The 22,553-nt window shown below is 43.3% G+C and overlaps 1 protein-coding gene across 1 annotated transcript in view; it reads left to right on the top strand.

The window, feature by feature from the left end:
- Positions 1–6,444: 6,444 nt before the first annotated feature.
- Positions 6,445–22,553, top strand: part of PCCB (propionyl-CoA carboxylase subunit beta) — a 95,162-nt gene continuing 79,053 nt past the window's right edge. Inside the window, exons 1-5 of the mRNA XM_005889896.3 lie at positions 6,445–6,664; positions 8,699–8,818; positions 9,961–10,029; positions 12,691–12,747; positions 14,528–14,641. Of these exons, the coding sequence (XP_005889958.1) occupies positions 6,482–6,664; positions 8,699–8,818; positions 9,961–10,029; positions 12,691–12,747; positions 14,528–14,641 (543 nt within the window). The 5' untranslated portion in view covers positions 6,445–6,481. The remainder of the gene's footprint in view (positions 6,665–8,698; positions 8,819–9,960; positions 10,030–12,690; positions 12,748–14,527; positions 14,642–22,553) is intronic.

Raw genomic sequence — 22,553 nt, 5'->3', positions numbered from 1 at the left:
TTTGTACCAGCTCTGGCAACCACTAATCTGAGCACTTTAAAAAAATTCCACGTATAAGTGAGATCATACAGTATTTGTCTTCCTCTGCCTGACTTATTTCACTTAGCATAATACGGCAAGGTCCACCCATGATGTCACAAATGGCAAGATTTCATTTTTCTTCATGGCTGAATAATATTCATATTATATTATTTACCCACTCATCCATTGGAGAACACAGGCAGTTTCCATGTCTTGGCTATTGTAAATAAAGCTGCCGTGAACATGGTGGTACATATATACCTTTTCAAATTAGTGTTCTCATTTTCTTTGGACAAATACCCAGAAGTGGATTGCTAGATCATACGGTAGTTCTGTTTTTAGTTTTTTGAGGGACCTCCATAATATTTTCCATAATGGCTATATCAATTTACATTCATACCAACAGTGCACAAGTGTTCCCTTTTCTCCCACATCATCACTAACACTTGTTATTGCTTGACTTTTGGTAATAGCCATTTTAACAGGTGTGAGACGAACACCTCATTGTGGTTTTGATGTGCATTTCCCTGATGATGAGTGATATTGAGCATCTTTTCAGCACCCATTAGCCATTTTCTTTGAAAAGATGTCTATTCAGATCCTCTGTCCATTTTTAAATCAGATCATTATTTTATTGTTGAGTATAGTTAGTTTATAATATGTTTAATTTGTGTTATATAGCAAAGTGACTTAGTTATATATATTATTTTCTATTATAAATTATCACAGGGCAGTGAATATAATTCCCTGTGCTATACAGTAGGACCTTTTTGTTTATCCATCCTATATATAATAGCTTGTATATATAATAGTTTGCATCTGCTAATTTCAAACTCTCAATCCCTCCCTACCCCACCCCCCACCTTTGGGAACCACAAGTCTGTTTTCTATATTTGCGGGTTTGTTTAGTAGATATGTTCATTTGGGACATAACTTATTTTATTTATTTAAAATTTTTAATTAATTTATTTTTGGCTGTGCTGGGTCTTTGTTGGTGTGCGTGTGCTTTCTCTAGTTGCAGCAAGCAGGGGGTACTTTTCGCTGTGGTGCATAGGCTTCTCATTGTGGTAGCTTCTCTTGTTTCGGAGCATAGGCTTAGGGCATGTGGGCCTCAGTAGTTGCTGCATGGGGACTCAGTAGCTGTGACTTGCAGAGCATGGGCTCAGTAGTTGTGGCACGAGGGCTTTGTTGTGCCACAGCACGTGGAATCTTCCCAAACCAGGGATCGAACTTGTGTCCCCTGGATTGACAGGTGGATTCTTATCCACTGCAGCACCAGAGAAGTCCTTGTGCCATAGTTTAGATTCCACATATAAGTGATATCACATGTATTTGTCTTTCTCTTTCCCACTTATTTACTATAATAATTTCTAGGTCTGTCCTTATAACTGTAAAGGGTATTATTTCATTCTTTTTAATGACTAAGCAAAAAGTCCATTGTCCACATATTCTTTTTCCATTCATCTGTCACTAAATATTTTGGTTGTCTCCATGTCTTGGCTGTTATAAATAGTGCTGCTATGAACATAGAGGTACATGCATATTTTAACAGTTTTGTCTGGGTATACGCCCAGGAGTGGGATTGTGGGGTCATATGGCAACTCTATTTTTAATTTTTTGAGGAACCTCCAAACTGTTCTCCATAGTGACTGCAATAATTTACACTTCCATCAACAGTGTGAAAGGGTTCCTTTTTCTCTACACCCTTTCCAACATTTGTTATTTGTAGACTTTTTAATGATGGCCATTCTGACTGATATGAGGTAGTAGCTTACTGTTGTTCTGAGTCAATTCTTATAAAAAACCTCTCTGTGTGTCTTTCCCTGTCTCTATCTATTGCCCAATAGTTCTATTTCTTTGGAGAACCCTAATCCTGACTAGTATAGTAGAGAAGAGGGAAAATGTGAGCCTGACATAGACATTGTAAGAGAAGGCAGAGGAGGTATGTTGTGGAGGTCAGGGAATGCTGAAAGGTGGTATCAACACGGCAAAAACTTCAAAAGAAGAGCAGCTCATCAAACGTGGAAGAGAGGCCTGGAAGTGCCTCTGGAAAAAAGGATAAGCCAGTTCTGTTCATTTCCCACAGAGCCCAAGGAGTCAGAAAAGATGAAGATTTTCCAGGATGACTTGAAAAACGTGTGGACTGGGGAAAACCAGGTTCCACATCTTAGTAACAGTTTTAACTGGAATTTAAACCAGGGCTCTTGTGACCCAATCTCAGCAAAGAAACATGGTCCAGAAAAAAACCAAAAAGTGAATTTAAAGTACTTTCCCCCTTCACTTAAAAAAATAGAACACTGAGGGATAAGTGCATTCATAATGTACAAGACACATTTAAAAAATCATCTCTCCCCACATGGATGGCAGCTGCTGTCCAAAATTTCCTGTAACACCCTTTCGTCCTACCTTCCCTAAGGTGAGAGGATACCAGTACTACACTAATCCTAACTGACAGAGAGCCCCTGGCTTCATTCCTTAATTAACTGCTGTACTTGCCTGAGGCCACGCCTCTCACAGTCTCTTAAAATGGCACATTACTCTAAAAAGCTCCTAGTTGCCCTTCTTCCTTCTCTTCCTCTTTGGGGGTCAGACTGAACTGCAATCTGACTGAGGGGTCTTCCAGCCTCTCCCAGGTGCTGTCCCATTTCTCTTATAGGCGATTACCCTAACTGATTTCTTACATGTTTAATTCCTTTCTTGGCAGCTGCTTTTCTGAAGATTCTGATTAACCCACTCCCCCAAATATGCCACTTCTTCCAAATTTACTCCTTCCATTTCACCCATCTTTGCTGACAGTGGTCACTGACAAGCACAGAATGGCCAGATCAAGGTGACTCCTGTCTTGAAGTGAAGAAATAACTCAAACATAGCCCAGAGCATACTAGGATTCCAAAGGGCAATTGTCGAGTACTTAAATCTTCCTCCTCCTTCTCCCACCCCCCTAGGCTTACATTTGAAGTAGGAGAAATAACATGATAGATGTTCAGAATTCTGTACAGTATTGGGTAGCCAGGGTGGGTTACTAGAACAGTGATGAGGAAGACTGGGAGGAGAAAGAAAGGGAGGGAAAGAGAACTATCTGGACAGGGCTCTTAACAACTCTTAACAGTTGTTTATGGATCCCTCCTGTGCTGTGCTTTCTGTTAAATACAGGTTATTCAAAGTTAATAAGAAAAACAAACTTCTTTGCTGCCAGAGGGACCAATAGTTTCCCTAACTCAGGTAGAGGGAGGATCAGGGTAGACTGCCTGAGGAGAGGATATCTGAGCAGAGCCTGGAAAGATGTAGAGGTCTAGGAGAAAACCTCCTGAACCACATGCTCTTGCCACAAACACATTCTGAAGGTCTCTTTTGTTTTAGGTCTTCTTCTAGGTGCAGGTGCCACAGTGGTGAGCAAGCTGACATGGTCCCTGCTCTCTGGCTTGGGAATCTCACTGGGAAGAGAGCTAAACACAGAGTGAAATGTTAACACAGTGTGAAATGAGCCACAGGAGAGGGATCTGCAAAGCACCTTAGGACAAAGGTGTCCAATGCCCCAAGCCAAATCAAGTCCCAGTTTCAGAATATGGCAAAATTCTTCACACTGTAATTTACCACCATTCTCCCTAAAGCTGGGGACACAATCATGTGTATGAATCTGGACAGGCCATTACTCCTGGAATGCAGTTACCTTCTTAGAGATAACTCTCCTTGACACACTCAGCCTTGCCCAAATTCTTCCCTGTGCTACCAGGCAGGTCCCTAGTCTACTTCTCTAGGTTGGCTGAGTTGCATGCACACTCAGCTGTGTGCTCAGTCATGTCTAGCTCTTCTCGACCCCCAAGGACTGCAGCCCACCAGGTTCCTCTCTTCATGGAATTTTCCAGTCCAGAATACTGGAGCAGGTTACCACTTCCTACTCCAGGGGATCTTTCTGACCCAGGGATTGAATCTGTGTCTCTTGTGTCTCCTGCATTGGCAAGTGAATTCTTTACCACCGTGCCACCCAGGAGGGACCCAAATGCAGGGCCAAGAGCATCTATTAACACTATGGAGTCAGAGAGCTGCAGGTGGGCTTTGTCTAGTCATATGACTTCAGGCCTAAAATCCTCAGCTTCCCTGCATATCTAGGTGAACAATTTGTACTCCAGGAAAGTAGTAAGTACGGATGGTTTGTTCTTGGCAGATAGCAACTGTTTCAGCAGATTCAACATTTGCTGAATTGAGCTGTATTAACACGGAACTGAACTGAACTGAACACTGAAGTCTCAGGCCAGAGTTTGGACTTTATGAGTGCCCTGGCTGTGAGCTCAGTGGGATTAATGATCAACTTCAGCAGTTTCCTGTGTTGAAGAACATAAACTTGAAATGTACCCCTTATTCTTTTCCTTAAAGAGTTGACTTTTAGCTGGGGAAACAGACAAGCTCCCAACAGTTCAGTTCTAAAGCCCTAGAGTAGTGGTTCTCAAACTCAGAGCAAGTACCGAAATCACCTAGAGGTCATCTGTTGAAACAGATTGCTGGCCAAACCCCCAGAATTCCTGATTCAGTAGGTGTGGGATGGAATCTGAGAATTTGAAAGTTTGCATTTCCCTACTGGCCTTCAGGTGACGCTGACACCAGGTGCTCAATAAGTCGTATATAATACATCTCTGTGTTTGAATCCTGGTTCCATTTCTGTAGTCCTCGCTGGATCAATCACTTTACCTCTTTTAATTTGCCTCACCAGTGAAATCAGGATAATAGCTAATACAGAAAATGCTTAAAGTGACACTTGGTACAGTGTTCCATAAAGTTAATTATTGTTGTTGTTGTTCAGCCACTCAGTTGTGTCCAACTCTTTGTGACTGCATGGACTGCAGCACACCAGGGTTCCGTGTCCCCCACCATCTCCTGGAGTTTGCCCAAGTTCATATTCATTGCATTGGTGATGCTGTCCAGCTATCTCATCCTCTGACACCCTCTTCTCCTTCTGCCCTCAATTTTTTCCAGCATCAGGGACTTTTCCAATGAGTCATCTGTTTGCATAAGATGACCAAAATACTGGAGCTTCAGCTTCTGCATCACTTCCAGTTAATATTCAGGGTTGATCTCCCTTAAGATTGACTGGTTTGATCTCCTTCCTGTCAACGGCACTTTCAGGAGTTTTCTCCAGCACCACAGTTCCAAGACATCAATTCTTTGGCCTTCTGCCTTCTTTAAGGTCCAGCTCTCACAAAACGTGACCACTGGCAAGGCCATGGCCTTGACTTTATGGACCTTTGTTGGCAGAGTAATGTCTCTGCTTTTCAACACAGTCTAGGTTTATCATCGATTTTCTGCCAAGAAGCAATTGTCTTCCGATTTCATGGCTGCAGTCACCATCAGCAGTGATTTTGCAGCCCAAGAAGAGGAAATCTGTCACTACTTCCTCCTTTCCCCCTTCTATTTGCCATGAAGTAATGGGGCCAGATGTCTTGATCTTAGTTTTTCTAACATTTGGTCTTAAGCCGGCTCTTTCACTCTCTTCCTTCACCCTTGTCAAGAAACCCTTTAGTTCCTCTTCACTTTCTGCCATTAGAGTGGTATTATCCACATATCTGAGGTTGTTGATGTTTCTCCCGTCTGTCTTGATTCCATCTTGTAACTCATCCAGCCCAGGATTTAGCATGATGTGCTCGGTGTACAGGTTAAACAAACAGGGTGACAGCAGACAGCCTTGTCATACTCTTTTCTCAATCTTCAACCAATCTTGAACTGCTACTGCTGCTGCTAAGTCGCTTTAGTCGTGTCCGACTCTGTGCAACCCCATAGACGGCAGCCCACCAGGCTCCCCCGTCCCTGGGATTCTCCAGGCAGGAACACTGGAGTGGGTTGCCATTTCCTTCTCCAGTGCATGAAAGTGAAAAGTGAAAGTGAAGTCGTTCAGTCGTGTCCGACTCAGCGACCCCACGGACTGCAGCCTACCAGGCTCCTCTGTCCATGGGATTTTCCAGGCAAGAGTACTGGAGTGGGTCACCATTGCCTTCTCCGCAGTTGTTCCATAAGAGCTTTCCATAGTTTGTCATGATCCGTACAAAGGTTTTAGTGTAGTCACTGAAACACACATAGATGTTTTTCTGAAATTCCCTTGCTTTCTCTATAAACCAGCGAATGTTGGCAATTTGATCTCTAGTTCCTCTTCCTTTTCTATATCCAGCTTGGACAGCTGGAAGTTCTTGATTGCTACGTGTAGGACACAACTAGCGGTCTAGGTAGCCACAAAGAGCAAAGGCTAAGTCCCTTTTCTGTGCAACCTGGAGGGCACAACACAGATTGATTCGTCCCACATGACTCAGGGTGACGCCCTAGCACAGCCTCAGGATTCCAAGGCCTTTCTCCCAAAAGCCTTCGGTATTCCAGCCCACAAGCTCCCTACATCCCGCCCATGCTGCGCAGGCGCAGACACCACAGAGCGACCACTTGACACACATGCGCACTCCGGTTCGCTGATAGAGCAAAAATGGCTGCAGCAATGCGCGTGGCTGTGGCCGGAGCCAGGCTCAGTGTTGTAGTGAGAAGTCTCCGGGGCGCGGGGCGCAGCTTGTGCACCCAGCCTGTATCGGTTAACGAACGCATCGAGAACAAGCGGCAAGCTGCACTGCTGGGAGGAGGGCAGCGCCGCATTGACGCGCAGCATAAGCGAGTGAGTCGTGAGGGGGTCCAGGCCAGCCAGCCCGCCCCCAGCGGTCGCGACCTATCACAGCGAGTGCGGCTCGCTGCGTAAGAGGCCTCCCAGCCAATCGACGCGATGTCTTGAGGGGCGGGGTGGGGCCGAGGATGTTCACCTTGTGAACCTGATGCCTTTCAACTGGGCAGGTAAAACCAGGACAAGCACCATTGTGCTTTGTCACTGTCTACTTTCTCTTTGAAATTTTAGACGAGCCTGGCTGGGCTCCAGCGGCTCACCAGTTAACTTGGACAAGTTACGTATTCCCCCGGAGTCAGTTTATTCTTAACAGAAAATGGCAATAATTCTCCCCTCATAATCTTAGTGGAATAAGATAATGAAACAACGATAGGCACGGAAAAACAAATGTTGCTCTTCTCATGCCCGGTTTAAGAGTGGTAGGAGCTTCTTGCTCCAAGGAAAATCAAGACATTTGGCAGGGGAAGTTACATGGGCAAACTTTCCTTCACCTGGGTAGGCGTGTGGTTTGTATAAGAAACTTGTGGAACCTCTTTCCCCAATGCCAGCTGAAACTCGTATGGGTCTCAGAGTACATCGACCTGCTTTCTGGGTAGGAAAGGCACCCTAGGAAGCAGGTGTTTGGGTTTTTTTTTTTTTTCCCCCCTGGGGTTGCTCAGGTCAGTCTGGGTGTTTGACTGAAGTGAACAGCTTAAGCACTGCCACCCACTGCCCGGGGTGCTTCTGTAGATCATTTTAGTAGCAGGGGAAAAAAAAAAAAAAACTGAGGCCCAGATCAGTGACCTGGGACTTGAGACCAGGTTCGCCCAGTGGGTCCTGGACACGTGTGAGTCTGGATTGGTGTGCCGGAAGAGTTAAATAACCAACCTCGAAGGCACAAAAGTGAAATTCTTAGAGATGAAGGACACTGAGGCATAAACTCACAAGCAGGGGGGAGGTGGGGTCTTCAGTGAGGAGATTTGCACCAGCCTTTTATTAAGTTTAAATTGAATGTTGATTTAGATGTTGTAAATACCCGTTTGATAAGGGCCTGAAGGTGACAGTTCCTTTTTGCCATTTGGGAGTGAGATGTAACTTTGGTTGATAGTGTGTGGTGCCAGGAGTGCCCCCCGACCCCAGGTGGCTGTGTTTGTGAGGGAACTTCAGATCGTCCTCTGCAAAGGCCTGTTGGTGCTCTGTGCACTCTTTCTGTTGGGGTCCATCGCTCAGTCCCTCCCTGGATCATCACCCCAAGCATTTCCAAGTGATCCTACTGGCTTTAGATGTAACCCCCAGAAACTTTTTCTTTTGCCAAAGCTGACTTAGTCAGGAGGCTGACTTGGTTTAAAACCTCTCACTCCACCCGCTTTTACACAATTTTTGGACTACTTCCATAGGGTAGATTTCCAGAAGTGGAATTACTAGGTCAAAAGATCTGAATATTTTTCAACACTGATATATTATTGCCCAATTGCTTTCCTGAAAATATATTTTACACAGTAGTGTGGAGGATTGCCTTTTTGTGTTAATATGCAATGCTAGCTTTGGTCTCTTTCTTAAGGGGAAAATATAGCTAGTTAGAGGTGTTTTTTGTGTTGTTTTCTTTTTTTAACAGGGCTGGTGGGGTTCCCTATAGGAAGTCTGTGAACCTGGGGGTGTAGCCTCAGATCCTTTGCAAAGCCTGAGTTTTCTACCTCCTGCTTCTCCATTCTTCTTTTTATTGACCCTTGGGTCTCCAGTAAATGTTTGTGGAACTAGTTATCTTGTTCCAGGGTCAGGCTCTCCTTACCCCCTCATTTGTCCTCTCCAACTTTTCCTCCTACTCTTTATTTGTTTTCACAATTAGTGGCTCCTGGAGCAGCTGGTTTGCCCTGATTGCCTTACTGGCTGAATTCTACTGATAACACCTGTCTCTTGGGCAGGTTGATGGAATAGAGAGAGGGCTTTCATGTGGAGTGAAGGCAAACCCAGTCCTCCTGGCCCTCCCGTGAACACTCCTTGCCTACTGACTGTGTGTCATGACATTGCTGAATGATTTTTGTTGCATTTTAGGGAAAGCTGACAGCCAGAGAGCGGATCAGTCTCTTGCTGGACCCTGGCAGTTTTGTTGAGAGCGACATGTTTGTGGAACACAGATGTGCAGATTTTGGAATGGCTGCTGATAAGAATAAGGTATCTGTTCACAATGGTGCAGGCCTCCAAGTTGCACTTACCAGCTGTGGCCATGCTGGTCTACTGCTGCTGCTGCTAAGTCGCTTCAGTCGTGTCCGACTCTGTGTGACCCCATAGATGGCAGCCCATCAGGCTCTACTGTCCCTGGGATTCTCTAGGCAAGAACATTGGAGCGGGTTGCCATTTCCTTCTCCAGTGCATGAAAGTGAAAAGTGAAAGTGAAGTCTACTACTAGATAATAAAGTCCTGCCAGAACTCAGAATACATTGAAAATTTTCAAGTATCAGGTTCTGGAATTGCAGAAGTGCCTCTTGAGAAGCACTGTTGGGGCCTCCAGGTTCCCCACTCACCCTTGTCTGCAACTGAAGGAATGTGGGTTCACTGCTCATGCCTTGTGCAAGGTGACTGGCCTAGCTCCCAGGGCTCTGGTGTGGTTTCCTAGTTCTCAAAAGTGTAGAATGACAAACTTAGAAGGAAGGTTGAGAATGTCTTTTGATTGGGTTCTGTTCTGCCTAGGTACCAGGGACCCCTAAAGGCTAACCAGTCACCTCTTTGACATACTTTAAGTTTATGCTTTGGAGTTTTGGAGGTCAGAGTCACTGATACCTATTCTTTCGACTGGGTGTTCTCCAAGGTGCACAGAGTTCTCTGGACTCACTGGGTCCATTTTCTTCAGGTCTGTGATCAAAGATTTGTAACCTTGGCAATAAACTAGCCAGCTCCATTTGATTCATTATGAACCACACAGTGACTGTCAGAATTCCAAGGAAAATGCTAGGTTTGCTTTAAGGTTTAGGGGGTGGTATGTGGCTTTGTAGAAATTGCCATGTTTCTTTGTATGTCCTCTTCTTTCCTCTGAGCCCTCAGCAGTGACAGTCCTAGGAGGGTCTCCTGATTATTCTACTTTGAGGAAGGATACAGTGCTTTTCACTTGTGGTGATGAAGCAGCAGCCCAGTGCTTGCTGTTGTAGAGCTAAGTCAGGGAGGGGGGGATTCCTTCATGTTCTGTATTTATACTGAATTTTAAGGGATTTGGGGTGGAGTTTTATTTTAGGGTGGGATCTTTCATCGGGGCATAATTGCTAGATTCATGAGAGAAGTCTTTGGATTTTTTAACTTTTATTTTTCTGTTTTTCTGGTAGTTTCCTGGAGACAGTGTGGTCACTGGACGAGGACGAATCAATGGAAGACTGGTTTATGTCTTCAGTCAGGTATTTTCTACTCTAATTGGCCGAGCTTTCCTTGAGGGCAGAGCCAGGAGCAAAATGTTCTTTTCTTTGAAAAGAAAACAGTTCTGGGGAAAGAATGCTTACCTATAGTTGGGGCTGGTGGGGGAATTATTATTTTTTTTTAGTACATATGTCCAGAGTATTTTACTATGTGTTTTTTTTTTTTTTCTTAGGGAGAAAGAGTCCTTAGTCTGTTTGGGGGAGGATCATAGGACAGTAGTCTTGTAAGCGGTCTTGGGAGACAGGAGTTTATCCAAGTGAGTGAGATTCCCCTTGGCAGATTGGGTGTGTGCCGGGAGGGCTGCCGTGGTCTGGGCAGTGGATGCATTTGGGCAGAGGGGAGTTGACTCTCAGAACCATAGGCCCTTTTGGGCTTTCATGAATGTGTTCAAGCAAGTTTTGTTAGGCTGTATCAGGACAGATACAGTTTCTTCACATGGAGACCATAGGAGAATGCGGTAGACAGAATAGTGACTCAAAATCCTAATCCCTGAAACTCGTGAATATGTAATTTTACCTGGCAAAGTAGAACTAAGCTTGCAGATGGAATAAATGTTACTAATCAGTTGACTTTAAAATAGAACAGCTTGGGTTACATAGGTGGGCCCAGTGTAAGCACAAGGGTCCTTAGAAGTGGAAGAGAGAGGCAGAACGGGAGGTTGGAGTAAGGCTGTGTGAGAAGGACTCTGCCTGCAGTTGCTGCCTCAGAAGAGGGTGGACAGGAGTCGTGAGGAGAGGAAAGCAAATAGATGGTCTCTAGAAGTTGGAAAAGATAAGACAAGAGATTCTCCCCTGGAGCCTCCAGAAAGGAGCATAGACCCGCTAACCATGATTTTAGCCCAGTGAGACCCATGTAGGACTTCTGAATTACAGAACTGTAAGGTAATGAATATGTATTGTCTCAAGCCACTGAATTTGTGATAATTTGTTACAACAGCAATGAAAACTAATGCAAAGAACATGTTGTATACTATTTTTTGACTTTTTTTTCCCCCTCCACTAAGAGATGGGAATATATATATAATTCTAAATATTCGATTTCTTTTACAGATCTTAAAAGTAGAGAGCTTGTTTAGAAACCTAGAATGTTTTCTGGGTTTGGCAGTAAAATAATTATACTTGATTATTTTAAAATTTAAACTATACTAATTTGTGAATAGGATTACTTTTGAAATATTTTAAAACTTTTTTATAAATGAGTCTACCAAATGCCTGACTAGAAGGAGTCATATCTTTTTTTTGTCATTTAGGAGAGCTAGGCAAAAAGTTGTACAGAAGGAACCATTAGTAAGATAGCTAAAACAAAGAAGGTTATTGTGTTTTTTTGGCACAGTGTTCTCTGAACTTTAAGCAGATACAAAAATTCATTGAATTGATACTCTGAGTGCCTCTTCTGCCCCTGTCTGGTGGGAGTGTGGTGGAGGTGGAGATGATGAGACAGTTCTTGTCCTGAAGAAGCTGATCATTTTGTTGATGGAGTGGGGCAGAACAGGAATGGCTACATCTACAGTGAGGTTCTGGGCTAGCTCTCAGGACACGGAAAGATCACATTGGGATCCAGGAAAGCTTTAGGGAACATGGGGCATGTGAAATAGGCCCTGAAAGATACCGAGGGGAAGAATGATGAGCCAGCTTTTTTTGTAGTGATCCCCCAGATGTTCGTATCTGCAGGCCTTTTTTCTAGGAGGAGCATACATTTTTCCAGAGAAGCAGTCACAGTCTTTTGTGCGATAATTGGCTGTAGATGTGTTCCTGGCAGAGGGAGGTCAAAATTGGCTCATCATTCACTGTACAGATTGGAAATCTCACCTGTTATCAGCCTCATCTTTGCTGCCTATAGTGGCGGGGGTTGTGACAACAGCCCTCTGGTTAGGTTTCTTTAGGGAGTAAACATCCTTTCTCCTCTCCAGGTAAAGAAGAGGCCCTGTGCTCTCAACCCAGACTTCCTGTCAGTCACTTCCCACCACACTTTCTGTGGTTCCTGGGCTGTCCGCTCCTGAGGTTATCCCTACACAGGTGTAGAGGCTTCCCTTTGCTCCCAGTTAGATAGTCCTGGGCTCTCAGTCCGCTCATTTGTTCACTCTCTCGTCTGCTGCTGTTTGCTCTTCCTTTTTTGTCCTCATGGGCTGAATCTGTTATTAATTCTCTACAATCTTTTTGAGGCGGTTTTAGGAAGTTGGTCATTCCTACAGAAAGCTTTTTATATCAGAAGGTAATGAAAATCTAGAGGCAAGAAGCAGCAGTGAGGCCTGTCACTCACTTTTTCACCTCTTTTGTCAAAACAGCAAATATATCCTAGTAATAGAAATGCCTGTTTGACCTCCATAGACCCTCTGATAACCTCTGACTTTGGAGGTTAATTCTGCATGAAAGCTTTTCCTTTCCTCAGAGCTACAAATCTTTTTTGTAGATAAAAACTAGGTCTTTTGCTCTTCACATTACATGGACCCCTTTTAAGATATTTTATTCATTACTTATTCTATGGAATAATTTAGAAGTCAGACTTTTCCCCCCAATCTTTTAAACTTTTGAAAATGCTTTAAAAACTTTAAAATCTGTGAATTTTTCATTTCTTCCTCCTAGTGGGTCTTCGTCTCTGCCTAGTCATTACATATTTTTTTGATTTAGTTGTTTTCTTTTTAGGATTTTACAGTTTTTGGAGGTAGCCTGTCTGGAGCACATGCCCAAAAGATCTGCAAAGTAAGTATTTAATGTTGCAAAAGAAACTCAGTACTTTTATCAGTTACATGGAGTGGGTCAGAGGTATGCAGGATGTGGTGCTGACCTGAAGGTTCCTTCAGTCCAGGGCAGGAGTTCTTAACATTTTTTGTAACATGGAACTCTTTGGCAATCTTGTGACGCCTGGACCCACATTTTTACACATGCATAAAATAAAATATGTAGGATTAGAAGGGATTAAAATCACATATGTAATATATATGCTTCCTTATTTAATGTGTTAAATAACAAGATTTAGCAGTGGATACACTCTGGTTTCAAAGTAGGTATGAATGAAAACAGTATTTTGAGATTATCTGAAGGAACTTTAGTGGGACATAAAAGTCTTTGATGACAAAAATCACAGGTATTTCTAATACTTATGTGGTTAATAAAGATGTAAGATTTTCCCATCCAAGTTCATAGACTCCTTGCTCTAAGGGTCCAAGTTCACAAGCCACTTTGGGTTCTTGGGACCCCAAGTAAAGAACCCATGGTCTAGGTGTAGAGTTCAGTTGCTAAAAGAACAGTGCAGGGATTACATGATGGTATTTAAAAACCTCTGCTAGAGATTAGATGCTCTGGAAGTGAGTAATAGTGTAGGTTGCAGTTGGAGAATTTTGGAATTAAAGGTGCTGTGCTTAGTTGCTCAGTTGTGTCCTACTCTTTGTGACCCCATGGACTGTAGCATGCCAGGCTCCTCTGTCCATGGGGATTCTCCAGGCAGGGAAACTGGAGTGGGTTGCCATGTCCTCCTCCAGGGGATCTTCTCTACCCAGGTATCAAACCCAGGTCTCCTGCACTCTGGGCAGATTCTATACTGTCTGAGCCACTAGGGAAGCCCAGAGGGAACTATGGCCTGTATGGGAATTGAACCTGCAACCTTGGTGTTACTAGCACCACGCTCTAACCAGCTGATCTAAAGGCAGACATTACTTAATAGGTGGGTGGGTTTCCCTGTGTAACAGAACACCTGGCTTTTCGACGTGGTCCTGTCACGTGTTATTCCCGAGATCTTGGGCCAATCACTTCATTTTTAAACCTTCCTAATTTTTCTTTTCTTACTGCCTCTGTGATGATGGTTAAATGAGATAATGGAAGTGAAAGTACTTTGTAAATTCTCTAGCACTGTTAAAAATGTTGCTCATTAGGCTGTCAACTACTGACCTGTGAGAAAAATCTGTCTTGTTGGAAGTAGAAGGCCTGAGGCTGGGTTCCACATTTACTTTCACAAAAATACTGCTTTGAGGGACTTCCCTGGTGGTCCAGTGGCTAAGACTCCACGCTCTTGATGCAGGAGGCCTAGGTTCGATCCCTAGTTTGGGAACTAGATCCCACATGCCACAACTAAGACCCAGTGCAGCCAAATAAATACATAAACACTAAAAGAAAAATATTGCTTTACCATTCTGTCTTCTATCCATTCTTTCAAAAGAGTAATCAGGAACAAAACTGACTGTTGAAAAAATATTACAGCCTGGGCCTCTGGCTCTAGAAATTGCCATGAATAGTCTTGGCCTCTGCTAATGGGAAGTTCTTTGGCTCTGGGCTGCTTGGGGGTCTTTAATTAGCCCTTTAAATATCTGATTCTCTGTCTTCCATGAAGGTACCCAGTCACCATGGGGGATGAAGCCAGTGTTACCAACTCCTGTTTTGAAAAGTACACTTAAAACATTTTCTAGAAAACCACTGTGGTGCTTTGTAAATATGGTTTTTCATAGCAAGATCAGTTGTCTCACAAAAAATTTCTCTGCTGTCTCAGATCATGGACCAAGCCCTCACAGTGGGGGCTCCAGTGATTGGACTGAATGACTCTGGAGGTGCACGGATTCAAGAGGGAGTGGAATCTTTGGCTGGCTATGCAGACATCTTTCTGGTGAGAAACTGTTCAAAGAGAATCAGAGTACAGGACTGAGTTCTCTAAGCTGTGTGCTGGTTAGAGCTTCCTCATCTCACCTTGTGTCCTGTGGCTCATTCCTGTGTCATGGGGTGGCATGAGGGCAGATGAAAAGCAAGAGAGATGGAAGTTCCCTAGATGCCTAGTGGTTAGGACTCTGCCATTGCCTGGGTTTAATCCCTGGTTGGGGGAACTGAGATCTTTCAAGCAGAGTGCTGCGACAAGGGGAAAAAAAAGCAAGAGAGGTACCATGGGGAGGATTTTCTTCCTTTTTTACTCGTAGAGGCCTCGTACTTACTGGGGAAAAACAAAATTAAGATCATTCAGAAGCGAAAGTCACTTAAATATTTTTTTTTTTTTTCAAAAGCAAGGAGGAAGGAATCTAAAGGGTTAAAATGAACTGACTTGCTGGAATTAGGAATTTCTTATATAATTTTTTTTAAACTTTTTATTTTATATTGGAGTATAGTTGATTAACAATGCTATGTTAGCTTCAGATGTACAGTGTAGTGATTTGGTTATATGTATACATTTATCTATAGGATTGGAAATTTTTAAAAAGCAGTGCTTTTTTTTTTTTTTTGGTTAAGACATTACAAGATCATTACAAAGTTCAAGCTGTAGGGCAAAGAAGAAAGAAATCTCCCTTCCCCCAGACCTCACCATTCAGGAACACTTGGTGAACATCATTTCAGATGTCTTTCTGCTTTCTTACAGACTGAAATTAAAGAGAAGGAAATAAAAAGAAACACAAAAATAAATTAAATGTGTTATTTGAAGTGGGTAGTGTGTTGTGAGAGTATAGTAAGGGAGGCTGGGGTGAGGGAGAGATCCTGCCAAATGGAAACTTAAGAGAAGGGACAGGTCAGCATTTCCAGGGAAGGGAGGAGAGAGAGGAGGGAGACAGGCAGACATTGTTTCTAATCAGGCCAGCTGTTCTTGTTGTCCTCTGGCCTGCAAGCTTATGAGGGCTTTTATTCCTGGCCACTGCCCTCTGTGATCAGATAGAAAAATGTGTGTTTACTTTGTGTATGATACTCGGCTAGTTGTGGGAGCACTTGGGTGCGTTAAGCAGCCACTTTGTAGATCTTAAACCTACTTTTTAATCTTTAAACTTGAGCTCTAGGGATAGCCCACTAGGGAGTAAAGGAACTCCTATATATCGTTTACCCGCATTCACCAGTTTACATTTTGCATGTTTGCTCTTATCATTTTCTCTCTCTATGTGCATATTTGCATGTTATATTTTTCTGAAACATTTGAGAATAGATTGGAGATTGTGCACCCTTTATCTCCTAAATCCTTCATTGTTTTCTAAGAACAAGGACATTCTTGTATAAACAGAGTACCATAGTTAGGAAACTTCATACTGACTCATCGATGTTATTCATATTCCATCAAATGATCCTAATAAAGACCTTTAAATTACTCCCCACTCCCTGGGCATCCCCACCTCCTCCACCCCCAATCCAATCTACAATTAGGTACTGCCTTTAGTGGCTCAGAAGGTAAAGCATCTCCTGCAATGCAGGAGACCTGGGTTTGATCCCTGGGTTGGGAGGATCCCCCCTGGACAAGGAAATGGCAACCCATTCCAGTACTATTGCCTGGAAAATCCCATGGACAGAGGAGCCTGGTAGGCTACAGTCCATGGGGTCGCTAAGAGTCGGACACGACTGAGAGACTTCACTTTCACTTTTAGTTGTCATAGCTCTTTAATCTCCTTTAATCTGGAACATTTCCTCAAATTTTGTCTTCCGATATTTTTAAATACAGCTTTATTGAGATATAATTTACAAGTCATAAAAGCCGTCCATTGCATACAATTCAACAATTGCTGCTGCCGCTAAGTCGCTTCGGTCTTGTCTGACTCTGTGTGACCCCATAGACGGCAGCCCACCAGGCTCCCCTGTCCCTGGGATTCTCTAGGCAAGAACACTGGAGTGGGTTGCCATTTCCTTCTCCAACGCATGAAAGTGAAAGTGAAGTCGCTCAGTTGTGTCCGACTCTTAGCAACCCCATGGACTGCAGCCTACCAGGCTCCTCCATCCATGGGATTTTCCAGGCAAGAGTCCTGGAGTGGAGTGCCATTGCCTTCTCCGTCAACAATTTCTAAAATATACTTAAACCATTACCACAATCTATAGTTTAGATTCTTTCCTTCCAAAAAGATCCTTTTTCATCTGACTCTCTCCACTTAGCATAATGGTTTTGAAGTTCATTCATATTGTACTGTTTATCAGTGGTTTGTGTTTATTGCTGAATAATATTATATAGATATACCACATTTTGTTTATCTAATTGATGGACATTTGGATTTCTACTTTGGCTATTATAAATAATGCTGCAATGTACATTTGTATATAACTCATTGTGTAGACATATATTTTCATAACCCTTGAGTATATTCCTAAGAGTAGAATTATTGTGTCAAATTATTGAACCCAAGTTTGTGTGCCAGGTGCACAGTGAGGCCAAACAAAACTAAAATGTTGGAGTTTGGAGTGGAGGAAGGTTTATTGTAGGGCCAAGGAAAGACCTGTACTCCTTGGTGGGTTTCAGGGAAGAGTTTTTGGGAAGGTGAGGGAGGGGAGTAGCAGTGTGTCTGACCTTCCTCTATCTGGCTGATGGTGAGATAACATGGTGGTGTTCCAGGAATCTCACTCATCAGCATTCTGGTTCCAGCCAGGCTGGGGTCCAGTGCATATGCTTAGCCTCAAGTTACCATCCCCCACCCTGGTGGTAGAGGGCCTTAGTTTCTGTAGAACTCAGAGATGTGTGTCAAATTGTTAGGCACATCCCCTGAGGATGAACAGGCCCAGGCCCCATTCACTCCCTTAACTAGTTACTGTTTGAATCTGCCCTTTGGAACTCAGGGAAGGTCTAGGAGGCTGAACCATTTTTCCTACAAACAAGAATTGCAGGACACAGTAAGATTTTTGTATTTGGGAAGGTCTTACAAGATCCTGCTCAACTTCATTGTGATAAGTTTATGTGTAACTATACAAGAAACTGCCAAAATATTTCCAAAGTGGCTGTAATTGAGGGTTTCAGGTTCCAGCCATCTTTGCTGACACTTAGCGTTGTCATCTTTTTTCATTATAGCCATTTCAGTGATAAGTAGTGGTATCTAAGGTTTTAGTCTGTATTTTTCTGCTAATGAATCCTGTTGAGTATTTTTTAATGTATGTAGTAGTCATTTGTATATTTTATTTGCTGAAGTGTTTATTCAGATCTTTTGCTCATTTTATAATTGGATCTTGAGTTGTGAGAGGTCTTTATATATTCGGGATACAAATCCTCTATCAGATTTACAAGTTTATTTTTCTAGTCTGTAGCTTTTTGTTTCTTAATGGTGGCTTTTGAAGTACAAAATTTAAAATTTTAAAGTCCAGTTTATCAGTTTTTTCTATTGTGAATCATGTTTTATTTGTCATACGTAAGAACCCTGTGCAATATGTCATGAAATCATGAAGATTTTGTCCAGTGTTTTTTTTTTTTAAATGGAGTTTTATAGATTTTGGCTCTCATATTAGGTCTGTGATCCCTTTTGAGTTAATTTTTGAGTATGGTGTGAGGTCAGGGTCCAAATTCATCCTTGTCTCACCACCATTTACTGACATGATCATTCTTTCTCTCTTGAATTGTCCTGGCACTTTGGTGGAAAGAAAATCAATTGACATAAATGTAAGGGTTTCTTTCTGGAGTCAGTTCTTTTCCACTGATCTATATGCTTATCTTCACATCAGAAGTACAGTCTCTCCTGGTATTCGTATATGGTGTTTGTTGATTCGTTTGATGTTTTTCCACATGTTCCTCAGTCTCTAGTCTTATTTTTTTTTCCTTTTTTGCTGTTCCTCAGAGTGAATAGTTTCAGATGTCTTGTCTTCAAGTTCTCTCAGGTTCTCCTGCTTGCTAAAATCTGTTAAACCCCTTTAGTCATCTTTTTGTTTTAGTTATTGTACTTTTTAACTCCAGAATTTATGCTTGGCTTCTCTCCATAATTTCTGTTTCTTTAGTGTCTTTCTCATTTTGTTCACACACTGTTTTCCTGATTCCCTATAGCTCACTGAACATATTTAAGACAGTTAATATAACATCTTTGACTTATAATTCCATTGTCTGGGCTTCCCAGCAGTAGTTTTTGTCAGGTTCTTTTTTTCCCTGTAAATAGACTATACTAGGCTGTTTCTTTGGTAATTTTTTTTTATGTACTAGACATTGAATTACATTTGGTGATGTTGGAAATCTAATTCTCCCACTTTTTAGATTGCTGATTTTTGCTTATTGGGGGCTGAAAAGTGAAAGTGTTGGTTGCTCAGTCGTGTCTGACTCTTTGTGAACCCACGGACTGTAGCCCATCAGGCTCCTCTGTCCGTGGGATTTTCTAGGCAAGAACACTAGAGTGAGTTGCCGTTCACTTCTCCAGGGGGTCTTCCTGACCCAGGGATTGAACCCTGGTCTCTTGCATTGCAGTCAGATTTTTTACTGTCTGAGTCACCAGGGGCTTCCATTTGTGACTTTTCCAACTTATTTTGCAAAATGTTTTCCATTCAATTCAAGAGAGAAAGAATGATCATGTCAGTAAATGGTGGTGAGACAAGGATGAATTTGGACCCTGACCTCACACCATACTCAAAAATTAACTCAAAAGGGGTCACAGACCTAATATGAGAGCCAAAATCTATAAAACTCCATTAAAAAAAAAAAACACTGGACAAAATCTTCATGATTTCATGAAGTTTTAATTCTGTTGCAGGAAGGGGAACCCCTTCCAGGGCCTGAAAGTGGGCTCTTGTCACACACTCACTGAGGGACACACATGCTAACAGAGCAAGAGGTTTTATTGGGAAAGGGGTGCCTGGGTGGAGAGCAGCAGGGTAAGGGAACCCAGGAGAACTTCTCTGCCACGTGGTTTGCAGTCTCAGGTTTTATGGTGATGGGATTAGTTTCCAAGTTGTCTTTGGCCAATTGTTCTGTTTCCTGATGGCACACTCAGCCAAGAGGGATGCCAGTGAGAAGGATTCTAGGAGGTGGTAGACACCTGGCACCTCCTTTTGACTTTTCCTGAACTCTTGTGGTTGATGGTGGCTTCTTAGCTTCATGTTCTTTACCAGGACCTCCTTCATAAAATAACTCATGCAAATGGTTACTATGGTGCCTGGCCAGGGTGGGCAGTTTCAGTCAGTGTGCTTCCCCTAACAATTCCATTGTGTCTACAGTCATCTGGTGACCTGACAAAGATTTCTTTAAATATCTGGCTCCTAGGAGATGAGAAGTCCCTTTAAATCCCATCTCAGCTGGGAAGTGGCTTTAGCCAGTCAGGGGTAAAACAGTGGCTAGCCTCTGTGCTGGCCTCCCAGTGATCAAAACCTTTGATCAGTAACCAAACCCACAAACCTGATTTTTGGAGGACAAAGCCCTTGTTACCCACCCTGACCCCAGCTAGCCACCCTAGGAACCCAGGCTGCCACAGGGTTGTAGGCCGTGGGAGGGTAGCTACTGAGACCTGGGACTCTTTGCTGCAATGCTGCAATGCTTGTACCTGGACATACCTCGAGCAACAAAATACAGAGAAACTATATGGGACTAAAAATAACTTCATGCATGGGCAGTCAGGACAAATCCTGGACAAAAGATACAAAGAAACCAGAAAACACAACTGCTACTTCTAAGGAGCCTGGAGCGAAAGCAGGGTGCTGTGCATGCCGTCTGCACAGAACACTACCGAGGGGGTGGGCAAACCACCTAAGCCACCCTCTGGTCTGACACCTGGACACACCCCTGCTGCTGCTGCTAAGTCGATTCAGTCGTGTCCGACTCTGTGCGACCCCATAGACGGCAGCCCAGCAGGCTCCCCTGTCCCTGGGATTCTCCAGGCAAGAACACTGGAGTGGGTTGCCATTTCCTTCTCCAATGCATGAAAGTGAAGAGTGAAAGTGAAGTCGCTCAGTCGTGTCCGACTCCCAGCGACCCAATGGACTGCAGCCTACTAGGTTCCTCTGTCCATGGGATTTTCCAGGCAAGAGTACTGGAGTGGGGAGCCATTGCCTTACCCTCACCCAATATAATGAACAAGCTCACCACCTGCCTGCCTCCCAATTTGGGGAACCAGCAAGCAAAGGAAACTTGTTTGTTCTTGCTCCTCCCTGCTGAGCATGGGTTTCCTCCTCCCTCTGCCCACCCTAAGCCTCCCCTGAATTTCTTATCTGGTCTCTAGTTAATTTCTACTAATTAAGGAAGCCAAGAACTCTGTTGCAAGACTACTATGCTAAATGTGAAAATTGACCGAAATTTACCTACCACTTTAGGAAGTCTTTCCTGGAAGCTACAAGTGTTCCCTTAGATTCCAGAGTTTCCAAAGAGTTGCTTCAGACAGTTCCTGCCAACTCCATAGTTATTTTGGTGGTGGGATGGATTCCTTTTCTATAATCTTCTTTGATGTCACTCAAATATTATGTCAAACATATATTTTTAAATGTACCTTTTCAATTCCTCTGAACTTTTGGTACTGTATGAGTTTTTTAAGTGGTTACTCTTGTTGAAACTCAGCCTCTCTTCACAGGTGCCAAATAGAAACACGGAGACAGAGTTTTGGGTGAAGTAGAAAAGACTAACTTTTATTGCTTTGCCATGCAAAGGACAGAGGAGCTTGGTAGGCTGCAGTCCATGGGGTCGCTAAGAGTCAGACACGACTGAGCGACTTCACTTTCACTTTTCACTTTCATGCATTGGAGAAGGAAAGGGCAACCCACTCCAGTGTTCTTGCCTGGAGAATCCCAGGGACGGGGGAGCCTGGTGGGCTGCCATCTATGGGGTCACACAGAGTCGGACACGACTGAAGTGACTTAGCAGCAGCAGGCAAAGGGGGCCAGAGTGGGCTAATGCCCTGAAGACTGTGTGACCCACCCATGGAAGGGGTAGTGAAGAGTTTTATAGTGTTCAAGAAGCAGGGCATGATCAGCTCGTGGACAGTTCTTAGATTGGTTGGCATCAAGGTGAAGTTTCTAACATCATCAACTGTGGGGAAATTAACAAGATGGCTCCAGTCAGGCTCTCTCGCTCCATGGTCTCACACCCTCTCACCCTATGTTCTGTAAACAATGTCTTTGCAGGGTTATATAACAGCTGAGATCAATTATAGCAATACTCATGCACTCCACGAGATACTCACTTGGCCACTGGCTACTTTTGTTCTATAAGTATATATAAGCTTCACCTGAAAAGCCCTGGCTGCTGGGGTGGCATCATGGTTATGTTATGTGAGATAATGTGATGACTCGGTTATGGCTATGTTGTGGCTGCTGCTACAGTTGCTGTGTCAGCTAGGAGAGAGGCTGTGTTATGGCTGCCATGCCAGCCAAGATAGAATAAACATGTCTGCAGTTCCTATGGCTCCTTGTGTCTTCTTCCAGCCTCTTAGCTTGCCTACCCTGGGTTCAGTGAACAGTGTGAACAGCAAAACAATTGGCATCATGAACGGGATCAGCAATACAGTCAACCTTCTGGTTTCAGCCAGCCCGGGGTCTATGCTCCTGTGGTTAGTGTTTTTCATCTGGAGGGGGTCTGCTTCCTGTAAAAACAACTTAGGAATGTGTGTCAGGGGTTTATGTCTTTCAGGAAACTGGCAGTTTGGTGATTCTGTTATGTGGCAGAATTATAGTCTAAATTGTTACCAGTGCCTTAGCCCAACAGCTACTCTTCGTTTCTGCATCTTCACCTTTCCCACTCATTAACTCTTGAGTCAGCATTTTACTTCAAAAGACAAGGACACGGGGCTTGTACATGGTTTCAGCTCTAAGGGTAATAATACGTAAATTTATCTATTTCAAATTGATCCTGACTTAATTCTGGTAAAATATAAGAGCTTTGTTCCACAGAGCTCCATTTT

This window comes from Bos mutus, chromosome 1, assembly GCF_027580195.1.
Source record: "Bos mutus isolate GX-2022 chromosome 1, NWIPB_WYAK_1.1, whole genome shotgun sequence".
In the NCBI taxonomy this organism is placed as follows: domain Eukaryota; kingdom Metazoa; phylum Chordata; class Mammalia; order Artiodactyla; family Bovidae; genus Bos; species Bos mutus.
Note: the sequence above shows the minus strand (reverse complement) of the source record. Positions and strands in the feature narration are given on the sequence as shown.